The sequence below is a fragment of the Charadrius vociferus genome, unplaced genomic scaffold, assembly GCF_000708025.1.
Source record: "Charadrius vociferus isolate BGI_N301 unplaced genomic scaffold, ASM70802v2 scaffold192, whole genome shotgun sequence".
Taxonomy (NCBI): Eukaryota; Metazoa; Chordata; class Aves; order Charadriiformes; family Charadriidae; genus Charadrius; species Charadrius vociferus.
Window position 1 is genome coordinate 3,742,486 of NW_009647437.1, and position 17,675 is coordinate 3,760,160.

The 17,675-nt window shown below is 38.1% G+C and overlaps 1 protein-coding gene across 1 annotated transcript in view; it reads right to left on the reverse strand.

Moving 5' to 3' along the window:
- BRE (brain and reproductive organ-expressed (TNFRSF1A modulator)) overlaps positions 1 to 17,675 on the reverse strand; it is a 174,410-nt gene that overhangs the window by 13,362 nt on the left and 143,373 nt on the right. The window contains exon 10 of the mRNA XM_009880653.1: positions 6,212 to 6,365. Within this exon, the coding sequence (XP_009878955.1) occupies positions 6,212 to 6,365 (154 nt within the window). The remainder of the gene's footprint in view (positions 1 to 6,211; positions 6,366 to 17,675) is intronic.

A 17,675-nucleotide genomic window follows, 5' to 3' on the forward strand; every position in this document is an offset into this window, starting at 1 on the left:
TCTTTCTAGAACGCCACCTAACCCTGGTTATCTCGGAACCACCTACATTCTAGCCTTTTATTCCGGTAAAGCAGTTGTCTTCCAGCAAAATGCTATTATATTCCACTTCTACCAAGCCAACCCCTCCAACCTACTCTGTGTGTTTCTGGCAATACATGAGAGAATCCTTTTTTGCAGAAAGAATATTTATTGTATATCAAAATGCACATATGTACAGTTCACACAAATACGTAAAGTCTATCTAAGACCACAGAAAAACAAGTTGCCTAACAGATTTTATTTCCATGCACTTCCTATAGCACCTATACTCCTCATGTTTAAATAGTTGTTTTTCTTTTCCCACAGTCAAAGCTTTAATGAGAAGTGACCAGAAACAAATACCCAGGCCCTTCTGTCTTGGCTGAAATCCACATAATGCATGACAGCACTGAAGATCCCTGGCAGGCACCTGTCAGAAACTAACATACCATAACTTAAGAGTCAGACTTAATTATCCAAGGAGACATTTAAAGAAAAGTACATGAAAAATATGACTCAAGAAGTGCGACTATCGTGTGTATGCACTGTACTCTGTAATATATGCAGAGAAACAACATAAAAAACCCCCATCAATATCCTGGGAAAATTCTAATTAAAAGCTGTATCTATTTTATCTATTACATCTTATAATCAAAATAATTTTGTTATTAAGGTTTGCTGGTTAATCAACTGCAGAACATGTTACAAGGACAAATGCAATCATTAAATATTTTAACGAAACCTAATTTTTTCTATTTGCCTTTCTACTTTTCACGTGTAATTCTGGTCAGCTGACACTCCCACAGAAAATCAGAGTTTTGATGTAATGGTCTATAAAATCAAATTAACTTCTTTGTAAGCTTCACACGGCTGGGTCGCCACATCTCTTCTCGCTATGGCTGTCACAGCGTATTGTCCCTTTTGTGTTCTGAAAAAGAGCCCACCGGCGGCAACAAAATGTCAGCCTTACTCTATTTCAGGCAAATAAATCACTTTTGTTTGGTTTCTGATGTGAGACTATCAAAACCCAAAGAATTAAACCAGCGACCCAGCTCAGCACTTCACCCCTTAGGTTCTATCTACCCCGCTGCTCTTCTCCAAAAAGAATTATCTGAGCCTTGTGAACGTTCAGAGACAAACACACAAACCCATGGGGAAGGATGATGGCCCTACGTTTTGCACTTCTGATCCCTACTCTCTTTAAAAATTTCAAAATTTCTTTTTAAGTTTAAGGTAATGTGCAACAGAGCCAAAGACTGCCACGCAAAAGCTTTGTGAGGAGAATACATGTAAATGCAAACAAGTTAGTTTTTGGAAATCTACTCTTTAAAGTTGCCTAATGCACATGAAAATCATATAATACATGAAAATACAATTTTCTACTCCTACAAAGAAGCAGGAAAAATACTAAAATACAAACCAAATAATAACAAATGAATTATTACCTTAATTACACCTATCAAGGAGGGAAGATTATAAAAAAGGTGCAATGTTTACGTGTAAACTTTATAGTGAGATTCAAAGTAGCATAGGTGGAGAACAAAAGTTTCGGGGAAACAGAGAAACCTGTTATTTTAAAAGAATCCAAAATGTAGTTGTAGATATTCTGCCTAAAATGTGAAAGAATTCTGACAATAATAAAAAATGAATTAGTTGAAAAACTGGTTAATGTCAAAATAAAAAAAAATAATCACCAGGGCACAAAATGTACTGAATACAGCAGCAAGTCTTTGACATACTACAACTGAGTTTGTCTAAACAGCAACACAAACATTGTTCCCTTTTTTCTTCAAATATCCTTTCATTAGACCAAAAGATGCACTTCCCCTCCTTACCGGGGAACATTAAAGCTTAAAGCAACCGTTTCAGCCAAATAGCAACTAGCATCTTCACACGATAAACACCTTCTAATTCAACGATATTCAAGGAAAAGGTATCGATGAGGCTGACAATGCTACGGCCCAGTGCACCAGCCTGACACTTTCTAATCCCAGCCCGCTTGCGCTGAGCACGAGCCGTAGCTGCAGCCACGCTGGCCATGCATATGTAGCTCGCACAAGATGCTTCTGCATATAATCTTAAGCTGCACTTGACCCGATGGCAGCGCAACAGCCAATATACAGTTGAGCGCACTTGAGCCCTTTTAAGCTTTCACCCTTACAGAGCCCTGAGGGATATGTAAAATTAACACCACATTCAGCAAACACCGGTGAACGGTCAGGGACAACAATGTTATTCAGAAACCAGTTTTATCAGCCACCTTGAAAAAAGAACGTGAAGCCTCGGAACAACTTTTTATTGTGATACCAGTTTTCCATCCTCCTGCTATTTTTAATGACGAGTAGGTGGATTTATGTAGGATAAAAGAGTAAACTGAGTCCTGACTTGCTCTCCCTGAAGTGTAACCTAAGTCTACACAGCAGTGCTGGGTCGGACAGAAATTGGGCCAGAGTGCATCTAAGAACTGAACTTAATTTGTGTAAACAAACAAGCTTTATTTACAGTATTCCTTCATAAAATCCCAGGCTTAGAGTCTGCATGTTCTTTAAAGACTCCATTTATGTACACTTGAATGCCTATTTAAGCAAAAAACAAGAGAGCTTTCCCATGGAAACAGCACAGAGATGTTTTACTTCACACGTACACCACAAACAAGGCTGCTAACTTTCCATAATTTACTGTATTTTCTTAGGCTTGCTATTGTATTTTAGGACCAAATCTTTTGGAGAAGCTGCTTACGCAGGAGGCCACAGATATATAAATAAATGACCTAAGAGAGGCAAAGCCTGAGATGTGAACTGAGAGGAAATGGCATCTCGGCAGCTTGTAAGAGAATTTTAATATTTTTGGTTTCCCTCTTGCTAGCTGCAGGAACAGGTTAAAATTTTGCGTTTAGCTGAGAAACAAGCAAACTGGAGGCATTTGAAATCACATTATTTAACCAGAACTTGATTCATCCCTTAGAATTAAATCAAGCCAGAGGGCAATCCCTGGGCTAAGACAATTGCAAGCTTCAGTTACCAGATGCTGTCTCTCAGTGAAGAACCTAAGTCAGTGGGCTCCAAAGGAGCCAGGTGATTTTAAAAAGTGCTTAAAAGGGCACATAGAACGATTTTGTGGACTTCATCAGACAGGCATAAATCGGTCCAACTACTTCAGTGAGAACACGAGCAGTTATTCTGTGAGAATGAACGAGATCCTGCTAAACTGATACTCTGATTTGAGAATTTGCCTTTTAGATTTAGGTGATACGTGTCTAAGTGTGAACGCATACAATCTACTTCTATATGTATGTATTTTAGGGGAGCAATTTTCCTCCTACTTATAATTACTACCGATTGTCTCAAGGCTACAGCAAAGGGTTAAGTCCTAACTTCAAAAGAGATGCCTGCCTCTGCTCGGGGGCCACAAAGATAAGCAAGGATACCAAGACTTTCAAGTTTAGCCCCTGAGTTGAAGGAATTGGATGGGCTTACCTGCTTGAAGGAAAAAAAGAAAAACACAAACAAAAACCCAGCCCTGGGAGAAGGCTGGGCACAGAATCAAAGTCCCTTTGGCATGAACTTATGACAGCTCTGCCCATGAATAAGCAGGCTGTGTTGAGCTGCTGAAAACAGAGGCAGGGCTTGCCAAAACTGAGGATGAGGAAATCTCTGAGTGATGGTATTTCAAACTTAGTAGTGCTTCTATGTAGCATAAAGCAAGGCGTTATACATGCTTCAGTACATAACTGGACGGCTAACGAACCCAGTTGGTGCAAAAGCCATCCTCGCTGGTGACTTAAGCTACAGTGAGGAAGATGGTGTAAACTGATCCCTCAAGTGTCTGAGAACACAGGTGGAGAGTTTGGTCAGATACCAGAACGTCAAGTGGGAGATCCTGTGGCCTTAGAACAGTAGGGCCAGAAAGATAAACAGAGCTGTTTTGTCTCAAAGGATGCCAAGCACTTGGGAGACCATTTGGCTAAGAGGGAAAAAGACTACATATAAGCAAAACCTAGTAGACGGTATTTAGAAACACAAACAAGTTGTCTTCGATTTATCCAGGCTACATTTACTTCAGCCGAGCAGAATTACATTGTTTCTAAATGATAAATAATGTAGCTTTCTTTTCTGTTTTTATTTGGGATGTTTTGACGTGGCACTTGAACTAACGTATTTAATTATGATGCTTTCCTATTTATCTACATAGATTCCTCTATACTTGGTCCATAACACGGCTACAGTAAAAATAAAGTAGAATGAAAAATTATTTGGTTGTGTTGAAACACACTAACCTATTGTAAGAAGCCCTAGCAAATATTTTAAACACTGTTTACGTAAGTCGCTCAATTGAGTTAAAAATCTTTCTTAAAATATGCTAACATGTATCACAGCATCATAATTTTCTTGATGCAGATTTATTTATGGTACGTACTCAGAAATCACTAGTTGTTCCTGCAAGCAAAGCGCTTTTAACTAGAGCAGCTTCTCTGTGTCTTTGCAGCTCAGTGATAGTTATTTCAGACATCGCAACACACTTTCTTACCCTGCTTCTCGTCATCTTTCTCATATTACATATCCAGTGTAAAACTTAAATGCAAAGGCTCAATCGTAAGAATGAATAACCTCACAAAATGTACAGGTGATAGTAAGCGTACACATTTAGCGCTTTTTAAAAGAACTGTTATAATGCTTCTAAATTTCAAGTGCAGGGCAGGGAAGTCCATTTGTAAACACCCACTCATAAATGAATGCACTTAGCAGACAGCGCACAGGTACTTGTAAGCTTCCAGCTGCAAAAGAAATGCACTTTGTAGTACAGTCATAAAAAAAGCCACAGTAATGCTTCCAGTTATTGTTTCTTTTTTTTTTTTTAACAAAAAACCTCATAATATTCTGCTAGAGAAAAGAAACAAGTCCACAAAAAAATTAATCATATTTGATCAAGAAACAGCTCTTCTAGACAGTACAATAGTAAAACCAAATACAAGCAAAAAAATCTCTACTACAATGCATCAAAATCAAATGCTACTTGATATTCTCCATAAAATTTAAATTATTATAAAATCTGCAAATGCTTCAAGTCAATTGTTTGGTTCCATCATTTCCAAATTACAATCAGTCTCTGACCATGCCATTCATTTGATTTACTCAGCTTGAACTATTTTCATTTGATTCTTATTTACGCATCTTTGCTAAATTAATTTAATCTTCTGATTGTCATTCAAAACATTCATTCCAATATGCCTTATTATTTATGCAGTTTGATGCCTTTACGTGCTGAACAACTGATAATCAGCTTGCTTAAATCTGTTGCTGCTCTAATGCTTTTACACTCTGCAAAACTGAAATACTGCAGCAAGGCCGTTGCCCATATTGCTCCGTTCATGTAAAATCTGTTTTGCTTCATCAGAAGACAGGGATAACATCTAGTGTACAAAAGGGGCACCACTGCCCTTGGCAGCTTGCCTTCGCAACTGAACCACTCTGGGGAGGCTGTCCTGTCATCCCTAACTAAAGGGGATACTCGGACTGAAGTGGTCTCTCCCCAGCCTGAAATGAGGGCTTCCAGGAAAACTGTGGAGGAAACAGTTCGAGATTCTCTATTTGTAGCCAACAGGCAAAGCAGTTAAAAAAAAAAAGAAAAGAAAAGAAAAGAAAAAAAGATACATTCAGGCTTTCAGATAGCTTTCTCAAGTTCTGATAGGACTGCCTCCTATGCTAGATTGGTGGTTTGCTCTACCTCTCCCTGTTCTTCCGTGTCTTTTTATTCGAGCCTTATTCCATATCTTTCAGGTTTTTCTTCCTTGCTCTCTCCATTTCACATGCTTCCCTCCAGGGTCCCGCCGACGCCAACACAAAACCATGGAGTTACCTTGACTGACTGTTACCATGCAGATTACTCCTGCTGGGGGCTATCTTGTCTACTTAGACTGGAAGCTCTCTGGAGCAGAGATTGTCACCACTCTGTGCCTGTACAACGCCTAGCAGGAAGAGTCTTCTTTTGATCAGTCCTCTGGCACTTAAGTAATAAGCATGATTAATAAAGTATCTGTCTATACTCATATACGGGAATGCCAGGACTATATGAGAACAAAAACAGGTTCAGCTTTTATAATGCTGAGAACGTACAGTTAATTCCATGAAATTTCTACCGACAGATGACCATGTAACAAATGGAATATTTAGTAGGAAACAGCAATCTGACTTACTTTGCTCTCTTGGCCATCTCATTGCCATCCCAGCGGGGGCTGTACGGGTAATTCTTCTGGGCCTGGGAGTACAGCTGGCCACTGTTAGTGAAGTGGTAGACGGATTGAAACGTTAGGGTTGGTTGGTCTCGAGGAAAGTAGAGGGGTAGGTCAACTGAAATAATAAAGAAAAGAAACAGAAAAAAAGTCAGAAAAATACACCATTGCATTTTCCCCCCCCTTTTTTTACTGGGAATATAGAAATCCTTTAAATGTGACAGAAAAGGAGAAACTGATGATCACTTCGAAAATACACTTCTGTATTTCTTACAAGTAATGATTCCAACATATTGCTTTATCAAAGCATTTTTGTAAAGTACATAATTAGAAATGTTTAACTAGTGCATTTCTCTGTTAATCATAACGTTTACACCATGATTATATTGTTATAGAAAAAATAATGCGGTGGTTTCCTTTATAGTGGAAATTTCCCTTTCAAAAATTCACAAAACACATTCTGTTTATGGTTTTCATTCAATAAACAAATTTCTCTTTATTTGCTTTCGCTAATTCATTTTAGTGCCCCCATGGACATCAAAAGTATTATCATTCTCATTTTACAGCTGTCTGAGATTTAAAGCAGTTAAATGACTTGATAAAGCATGTAAAAAGATTTAGTCACATGAGTTGGAAACGATCTCAACTTACCGTCATCTGTTAGGCAAAAAAAAATCCCCACAAAACCAAAAACACACTGCGAAGTCATTAATACCCAAAATATCTCACTAAAAATAAAAATCAGAACTTCTTAGTTCCCTTTGCTTATCACTGTCTCATGATCAGCCGGGTCTGGCAGAACAAGAAAACAGTCTACAACAGTTAATAATATTGTGGTTTTTAACTTAATTTTTTCATTGCTAGATTTATAGTTTAGATTTTCTTGGTCTACTTTTGATTTCAGGAGGCTTCAGAAATCTGTACTTCAACTGAGTTATGACAATAGATGAGTTATTTACTCGAATTATTAATGAATAATTAAATTTTTTTCCTATTGGTGTAGCAATGAGTGAAATAAATTAATAAGATTATAATTCATTCATACAAGCCTGGGTTCTCAGTATTCTCTATTTGTCACTTCACAAATTTTAAGAAAGACTCCTAAGTTAATAAAAAGGTGGTAATAACTAAAGTAGGAACCAAAGCAGGTGGCAAAATCACTACAAAGAGAATTTGAAGAGAGTGAAAGGAACATTACAGGACTGAACCCATCCTCAGGCGGAACAGGATCTCCCCTGCACTATGCTTGGTAATGCACTACGCTTTCTACTTTTAAATACTTCATGGAGCAGAGATTTCAGCACTTCCTTTGAAGCATCTGCTGAAACACTGAAATATCACTGTAAGACGGGTTTTATTTCTCTAAATCCCAAGCTATCATCCTGCTAGTCCTTTCATTTTTCATTTTTTTATAATCATGTCCGAATACCTGGATGTGCATCAGCCAAACCATAGCTCCCTTTACCCTCCAAGCTCTAAGAGTAAAACTGTTTGTAGTCATGAAGTACACAAAACTGAATGTGATATTCCAGCTGTAGTCTCTAAATACAACTAATCACTGTGGACGACAGCATTTGCTCAGTTCATGACCCAGTGTCTGAGCTACACGTGATAACTCCTGGAGTCCTGGTGACTCAGCTCACACAGCAGCTTCCAGCAGATATTTAAGCGGTAATGACATGGGCAGAGCCCTGCTAATTTGAGGACAGATCACCGCTGTAACAAAGGTTAGACTCAAAGATTGCTCTTTCAAATTCCTCTTTATAACATGATTATTAAATAACAACCCTGAAAAACATTGGCATATCGAGGCCATTTATCAGCAAGCAAGCTGTCCGCTCGCCTTGCAAACGGTATGTGTGTGCCGCAGCCTCTGAAGGACTTCACCGTGGAAAGCACGGAGCAAGGTTCTCTGTTTTAACATTATAAATATACTTCTTCAGCTCTGAGTGCTTAAACTCTGCTCGTCTAGTGCATCTTTTTCCTTCTTAAGTACAAACTCCTTAAAGGAAAACTACCCTGTATACTTGTGTATTTTATCACTGTGTGAAAGGAATAACAAACTTTAGCAAAACACTTGACTAATAGTTCAGTCCTTATATTTAACTTTGTACTTGAGAATTTCTGTTTTTCATTATCTTTCCTTTGAAAACCTCTGTCTACATAAGGGGTTGCAAGCAGCACCAGTTTTCTTCTTGTTACCTAAAACAGAGAGTTTGCAAATATGACAGAAAACATTTTCTCCTTTTATTAACCAAAACCTGTATAGGAATGTTCAGGAATTACTTACATTATACACTGTCAAATCAGATAATCAATTCAGATTTAAAATTTGGCCAACAGCAGTATCATCCTGAACTGCAAGTAAAGTTTTGAAAAATTTGACCCGCCTTTGATTTCTAACACTACCCTTCACCTAAAATCACCAAACTCCCATTTTTCTAATGCAAGTGTTTCCTTAATACAAGGTGTGAGATGAGCCCAGACCAAGTAAAAAAACCTGTCCCTAATTCTGGAACTCAACCACACCTAAAAGACCAGTAAACAGGAAACAGCCTGGAGTTGTGAAGTGTTATACATATCTCAAGGTGGCCAGCTATTATTTCAGCAGCAGGAAGGGAAGGCAAGAACTCACTTCCGTCGCAGTGGATGCCCGTCCATTGACACTGTGAGTGCACAGTAATGCTTGGATTTGGGGTGATGCATTTCATCGTACGTGAAAAATAAGCAAATACCATTGGTAACCAATGCTAGCAAGGTGCTTTGAAGATAAAAGGTCAAATTTGCTCATAGTCACACAGGTTGATAAAGAAATTTTTCCTTTTACCTGCTTGTATAGGCAATCTGACTCTCAATCTGTGCATTAAACAAAATCAGATCCGCCTTCATGTGACACGTGAGGTGGCAAAGGTAAGCGTTATCATAATTACACCCCAGACAACATTTACACTTTGTCGTGAAAAATGCATCACAGTTAAAAACAATGCACTGCTTTTGTAAATCAACACCTGAACTAGGCAAACTACAAAAGCACGCTTTGGTTTGGCATGTTAGTTACCTAAGAACTACAAAAACATATTCATGCTGAACACAAGTACTATTTCCAAATAACAGCTGACTCACAAAGTACCCTGGTGATATGTCTGCAGAAAATAAGCAGATGACTCACGTCTGTAAATTCCTGAAAGTACCAATAGACCCCTTGCTTAGTCATCTTTTGCTTGGATGCTGGGTTCACGAGCTCTGTAAACTATAATGAGGGACCCAGCTCTTAGTAGGACTCTCTCTCCCTTTTTTCCTCTCTTCTAAGCAGTGCAAATTATCTCCCTAAAAATAACTTCATCTACGTAAGTGAGTCACTTCAACTAGCAAGCTTATACAAGTCATGCAGTTAAGCAGTAATATTTGGTTATGAAGGTAAAAATCTTGCTGTCAAACTCAGATTTAAAATGAAAATTATGTCAGAGGAAGTCCCATTTACCCCTTCTCTCACAGAAATAGAAACATTTCCTTTGGAAAATCTAAACAATTAGCTCATTCAGGAAAGTAAAGCTTTCTAATTCAGTTCCATGCTTAAAGTAATTTAATCTTGATGATTTCTTACTTTGCCTTTCCTAAGGATCACACTGTTAATATAAGAGGAGCTCAAAGACGCAGACTGGAGAAAGAAGCCAATACCATAGCAGAACACTGCCTTCCTCCTATGTTACAATTTACAGATCATTTTTTAAAAGTCAAGTTTTAGAAAGCCATAATGCGGGGAAAATCACGTCTTTATGAAAGCTCTACATGAGCAGAACTTGGAGGGCTGTTTTGGGTAATTAAGCATTGAGTAAATTCTTCAGTGATTGAACCCTAATTTTCCCACACGGTTCATAAGAAAGCAAAAGAAAAAGGACTTGCTTGTTGAGAATGAGTCATGTTGTAAAGAAACTTAATTACAGTTTATAAATAGTCGAAGTTGCTCTCTTTTTGAAATGTAAGAAACTATCAAGAAGTAACACACAAATTTGCTTCTCTTGACTTAGTTAGCATTTAATGCACACATATATTCAAAACATAGTTATCTTAAAGCCAAAATCCTGATTCATTAATAGCTAAAAACCTGTGCAATGAATCAGTAAGGTTTAATTGTTCATTTTCTTAAAGACCGACCATCTGAGATCTGGAACAGGTTACCTAGTTTGTTAAGCTTATGTCAACTACTACAGGGTTGATTTTGACAGTCATACTAACTTTAAAATAATATCTTTAGCATCTAATTGTATAGCTTTTTAAACAGGGTATGAAATGTGGAAGGGATGTCTTGGCAAAAGCATATACCAGTGCTGCTGTAGGGTTTCTGAAGGAAAAACACTCAGAAGAAAAAGGCAGGTTTACCACAGTTCTCCCCTCCCTGCCTTTAAGTACTGGAGAGAAAAGGAGAGAAGCGAAAACAAAACCCTGCTTGAAATGCATGCTGACCATACAAATATTTCAAAGTACTTAGACGGTAATGTTTTGAAAATTTTCCATATATTGTTCCCCTGCGGTAGAGAAAAGGTTTTTTCATCCTTTGTATGGCACTGGATAAATCTCGATACTTGTTTTCACAGAAGTCGACATTTACTCACTGAATGTTACGCACCGTTTTAATGCCTGGATGATACTATACTGGTTACCTTATTAACCTTTGAGATGCTTGAATCTGCTGCAGTCTGTTGCATCTGTAATTTGTTTTGCACTCATAAACACTGGCTGGTCTGGATATTTTACTGCTGAGATTTCTACTTCTACAAGATTTCATGGCCTGCACAACCTTTATTCAATGTCTACTTGCTTTATGGAGCAGCCTTCAAACACAAGATAACACCATATTCTTTCCAGTTCAGTTCCCAGGCTGGACAGAGCTGGCCAAAGGAGACACTGGTCTGGTTTGCCCCATCTGACAGACTCTACTGCTCTGCATTTATTTACTGCTCAGCACTGAAGCCTTGCTCTGATTAAATAGGTATTCGTGTCTGCATGAGCTTTTCAATGTGATGATTCTAAGCATCATAAGAGACGATGATAGCTACATAACATATTTAAAAAAATGGTTTCACGGCACCTTCATGAGTTGAGAGGCTATTTAGGGATTCCAGACCAGGAATGAAGGAACAAGGAAGGGACAGTCAACCTGTCCGCTGATGCTGAGTGCCAGCCTGTGGGACCCAATTCTTCTGAGACTTAATAGCAGATAATACTTTATATAGCCGAACACAACACCTGCCAATGTTGACTGCCATAGTAGGTACTTCAGAATCAATGATTACTGGACACGTGAAAAGTCTTTTTTAAATTATTTCACCAGAAAAATAGGGTGGGGTTTGTTTTGTTTTTTTTTTTTCACCAGAAAAAGGGTACAGGAAAAATGTGCCAAACCCCAAACTCCAGAGAATATGGAAAAATCTAAGCCTGATACTATCCATTCACTTTCCGAAATCCCCTGACTCACTCCTTACTTATCATCCAACTTTGGCCAGAGACTGCCTCTGCATTCAAGTACTTCTGATGAAGTAAGTCATGGAAACAGGAAATACAAATCCCAGGCTCCAGAACTTTCTCTTATTAGTATATATTCATCATCTTTTTGCTTGTTCTTTTTTTGGTTCACTAAATTTCACATTCTCTCTGCCTTTACTTGCAACTGAGCTCACACTGCTGCAAAAAATAGCTCGTGGATTTGAATGCACTGCCTCAAACTGAAAAGTTCCTTGAACTCAATGCTCTCCAGTTTTCATGATGCGTTAATGTGGACGATAGCCATGGCAATTTACAATGCAACTCGGTGGTAACACAGATACTGTATTATATAATGCTCCTTACGCATCTATCAATCTCTATTTTAAAAAGACAATTTCTAGTGGATTTTCTGATGTGAGTTGTCTTATGGGAAAGCCGTTCCAGACAGCCTGGACGATGGATGAAAAATCTTCGCTTCAAGGGAAAACTGCTATCTTTTTTTTTTTTTTTTTTTTTTTTTTTTTACACAAAATGGCAGTACAGAAGGCCTTTCAGGAACTGTATTTATCACTGTCCCCACTGAGAAACCTCAACAGATTCAGCCACAAGCATTTTGGGGACTGTAGTGGCTAGCACAAATCTCTGCAGAGCAGGATTTCAGGCTATTTTGCCTTGTGAATCTTTCCTCGACTCTTGTGTGCTGAAGGCCTTCAGCCTACGTTCTGCTGGCAAAAAATGAAAGGGTGAATTTGGCTCAAAACACACAGGATTACAAAATACCACAGCTATCCTGCTTTGGTGCGGGATGATGTAGTCTTGCAAGAATGAGAGAGCAAGGATGACAAATAACATATCAATGGCATTAGTGTGGGATTTTAGGTTAACAGAGCACAGTCATAGGAATTTGAATTTGTTAAATATTATTAGGGCTAACATCCCTTCTGGAAAAAAACAGGTTATTTGCAGGAAGATTCTATTTTGAAATCAACATTTCAAAATTTCAAATATGAAATGAAAGCTGTTTATGGAATTCTAGTTGAGACACTTACGGCACTTTGGGTGTGTTGGTAATCACAGCTGGTTTTGAAATAATTAAGTCTGCCCTTGCTATGGGAAATATCCACCCCATCGGCAGAGTCAACACATATAGTAAATGAGTAAGGTGACTTATATACAAAATACTTCCAAAGAAATGCTATGAAAATACAAGTAAGTACTATGAAAAAAGACTACTATGTTTTTTCTTAACTGCATCAGTTATATATCAACTGAATGTACAATATTAATCAATTGAAGACAAACAATGAAATGTGATTGTAATAATGGAAAAATGGCAATACTTGGGATTATGACAATTTATGTGAATATATGAAATTCACAGCTCCTTGTTTTGTACTGGAAAATGGGTCTGGCAACAGAATAACTCACAAAGGAGCCAGTCCTGTAACTGCATTTGTATAATGATTGATCCTTGTAACAAAACAAGATCTTCTTGACCTTTGTCAGCAAGTATAATATTCAAGAATGGGAAGGGAACCCACTGAGATGTTAAGAAGACAAGGTTATTAGAAAGTCATTAGGAAGAATTCAGCTGGAATAAGAAAGGATGAAAATGCCAAAGCACCTTTTCTCTAGCAGAGGTTTAACACATTACCCCCAGAATGCCAGGGTGCTGACAGCAGTTATTGAAAGTGCTGGCAAACGCCCAGTTTGCCGTAACTTTGGTGATGTTCATTGTGACATTAAGGAATGCCTGAAGGAATCTAATTTTCCTTATTTTTTCCTAATTTTTCATAATTGGACAGGAATGATGTTGAGTTATTGTCAGTCCAGGTTAGATCTGAAATAAGAATTGGTTCTTCTTTTTTCAAAATTTTGGCACCAACAGTATGTACCTTTCCCTAATGTGTCCTATGACAATATCACATCTATGGAACTGGCCAACTTCAAAGTCTCAAATACAGAAGTGGTAATGGAAACAATGACTTGTGATGGACTGAACTGTTCTGACCCATTACAGAGATTAGATTTGTTTACTTGTGGATTTCAATGAGACTAGAATAAATTTATCGCTTAGTTTTCTTTGTTTTGGTTTGTTAGCTGTTTTTTCAAATGTAAAGTATGTAACCCACTTTTATTTGAAGACGACTGCATGACACTACTGTATCTATCTTGTGGTTCTCCTTCCACTGATAATGGGAACTATGATATAGTCCCAGCACCAATGGCAACTAGATTTATGATTACTATTGTTTTGATTTTCTTTCAACATAGGCAGATGATACGGTTGTAAAAATATCCCATGTCTTTATCATAGCCTGTATCTTTCTTTTTAAGTATCATCCTTCATATAAAACCAACATTTTAAAAACATGTGACAAAAATACTTTAAATACCGTAAGTTACAGTCATGTGCTGCAGACAGAGTATCTAATTCTTTGTTTAGTCTTACAGAGGAACTAAGTAACAGATCAAATCAAGATATTCTTCAAGCACTTTCCAGCTATGTGGTCAAAGACCATAAAAAAGTGATGCAACTTAACCCAAAACCTATTTTATAATGCCTACTTGCTTTGGAGTGTCATCACTCACCTCAACTAAGTCACACTTTTTTGGGCTTTTACAGCAAGACTGGACTACCTCCTAAAAATATCCCATGGAATACTTCATAATCCTATATTGAGCCCAAAGAAATGACGTAATGGCCTCTCAGGTCTTTTCTTTCGCTAATTCCTGTAACTGTGATTATTTTAATTAAGAGACAGGCTTTTTATTTTTACCTCACTAGCTTCAGCTAGTGACATCTATTTAGCTTTATTTTTACTTCTAATTCTCAAAGACCTTCGCTCCCTCCCCCTTCCGCTTTTATTTCCTTTTATTGTTTCTGCTGTAACAGTTTCTATAGTAACTTCTCTAAGTGCTGATGAGATTGATGCTACTAAAAGCTGCTTCTTCTCCATCTGAATTGCTTGAAGCTCATACTTTAAATACAGTTGCAGTAGTTACGGGTGTAAAAGCAAGTTGTGCCCTTTCTTGGTACAGGCTCTTCCTCTGCTTTCCCAATACAGAGACGCTGCTAAATGCTGAGAAGTTCTACATTAATTTCCAGCAGGACAGGAAGACTGTTAAAGCATGTTTTTACCTGAAAAGCATCTGTGCAAAAACATTGGCTTCTCTCACTGATACTTTACTAAGCTTATGAGGTTTGCAAAGAAATTCTTTTTCCTGTTTTAGATGTTGCCTGGGATTTGAAAGGAAACCGATTTATTTCATTCTCATCTGTGATCAGCGTGACATTATCCTGCAGGTCAAGAGGACCCTTTGCTGACACACAGGCTATCCTGTTCTTTCAAGCTCCGCTCCTTGCAGGCTTTCAGCTTTCAAATCACAAGGCAGTGTAATCCTGCCAGACGCAACCAGCCAACTAAGCCACAACAGATTTTTTTAAAGCTAAACTGAAATCTACTGCAATACAGGCCCATTGCTTCTTCCCACTCCTGAACATTAGTTTATCACTTTTGCCCTTGAAATCACCTTTTACTCTTCTAAAGGCTTATCCCTCCAGTGTTTTTTCAAGACCTAAAGAACTAGTTTGTCAGACATACTCTTTTAAGTAATGCTTTCTAGACTACCAGGCTTTTTTGGTGCTCTCTTGTGAATACTTCATTTGAGAATGACGCCAAGACAAATAGCAGGATCACAATCCTAAGCTTCAGGGAGCAGACTTTGGGCCATTTGGGGATCTTGCTCCTCCTGTGGAAAAATCCTATGGGATAATCTCCTGGAGAGAAGAGGGGTCTGTGATCACCTCCTCCAAGCTCAAGAATGGTCCATCCTAACAAGCAGAAAGTCAAGCAATAGTAGCAGGAGGCCTGCATGGATGAACAAGTAGCTCCTGAAAAAACTCAAGCATGAAAAGGAAGCACATGAGGTGTGGATACTCTCTGAGAATGCAGAGACCGGGTTGGGAATGTCAAAGCTCACCTGGAGTTGAATCTGGCAAGGGGAGTTAAGGACAACAGGATGGGCTGCTACGGGAACAGTAACAGCAAAAGGAGGACTAGGGAAAATGTGGGACTGCTGCTGAATGGGGCAGCGGAATTGGTGATAAAGGAGACGGAAAAGCAGCTTAAGCACTCCCTCCTTCCCCCATTTAAACATTTAACCATCTTTGTGACCAGTTCTATCTCTAAACTAAGGTGTATTTCTTATTATTGGAAAGTAACTTACATTTACCTATTTCATAGAAGGCATGCAGCAGTCACCTTAGTGTGCCATTGCTGTATCAGATATGGATTCTTAAAAAAAAGTTTACTTTGGTGACAAACCAATTGTCATTGGGTAGAAAGAGGAAGGAGATAGGGAAGATGGATTCAGAAAATCTTTCTGTTCTTGATGCAGCTCTTATTTCTAGAAATTTCATATCTCTAGTAATGCTGTGATGTTCTGTATCACCCTGTTTTTATTCGAAAGCATTGCCTGGTATTGAACTCAGGACTGATCTATGTGAAACCCATGCTCATAATCTGCTTTCCAGACTGAAAACAAAATATTTGCTTTCTACTTGCTACTATGAGCAATTTTCAACTTACTGTCTCTCACACCTTTAACATAGTTCTCACCGTAGAGAAAAACGATCTGTGAATGCCATGTGAGACAACACCAAAATGTGTAGACATAAGACACAGACATAGAGTAAGAAGAAAAAGTATCACAATCTGTATACAAGTTCCAACTCTGCCAATGACTTTTTGTGACCTAATTACTTTTTTCAAAAATTCAGTGGATAAAATAGGATTATGTCACATCGCTATCTCTGGCATCTTGTCTGAGAGGTTATTAGTTATCTGTCACATACTTGGGCACAAGTAGTACTCTAGATGTATCCATTAGATAACAAAAACCAAGAGTTAACTTTTCTAAAAAGTGCAATTTTATAAGAAGCTATTACAAAACTTTTCAGTCCATTTATTAAAGTGCTCATAGTTCCTGGAAGAACATCAATTAATGTCTACAGCAATATACTAGAGTTTTAAAGGTATGGCCAGTATATGCATTTCTCAGAAATTAAAAAGGTAACATCCATAGCAAAGTGACACTTAAAAATACTTTGCCAGTCCACCCATGTCAGGCCATCATAAAATACTTGCAAAACCTAATTCTTACCACAGCAGTTGTTTCCTGTTTGTTGCTGTTCACACCAAGTTTTATGAACTGCCTTGTGTCCATTCTCCTTTTTTTAGCAGAATTATAAATATGAACCTAAAACTAGTTTACAATGAGTGACATGATTACAAAATGAACACAAAGAAACAGAAAAAGAGGAAAAGAAAACCTCTGTTTTCAGGTTCACTTGCATCCATTATGAATACCTAAACATGGAAAAAATCTCATTCAGCTCAAGTACAAGTAAATAACCAGGATGGAATCAAAGGAACACGATGTTTAACATACTCTTAATGACAAAAACTAAATTATCAGCTTTCAATACAAATTTCAAACTAAATCTAGTTGGCAGCGTCCCTTAGAAATAAAGGAGAAAAATATGCAATGGAGAAAAATGATCAGCAAAAGGCTAATTGATTTGCCAAATGCTGCAATTCAGCCCTGGGATTAGCCCCAGCCTGTGCCTAGTTAAATGCAGAACTGGGCGCCTGTGACTCAGGCTACTTTTCCATCACACTGCCTGACCCACAGCACTGCAGCGTATCTGCAGCTTTCACTGACTTCAGTTAAGCGATGCGCACCTCACTACACAGCAAATGTCAGAGAATCCTTTGTTTTGTGGCAATTAAAACTTTGCACAAAGTTTTGAACTGCTCAGGGTATATTTTGTTGTAGGCAGAACGACACATGCTCAGGCACTTTCAACACCAGATTCAAAGTAGTACATGGCACTGTCTAAAAGTACTGAGAGCCAGAGCAAAAGACCACCTCATGAGGC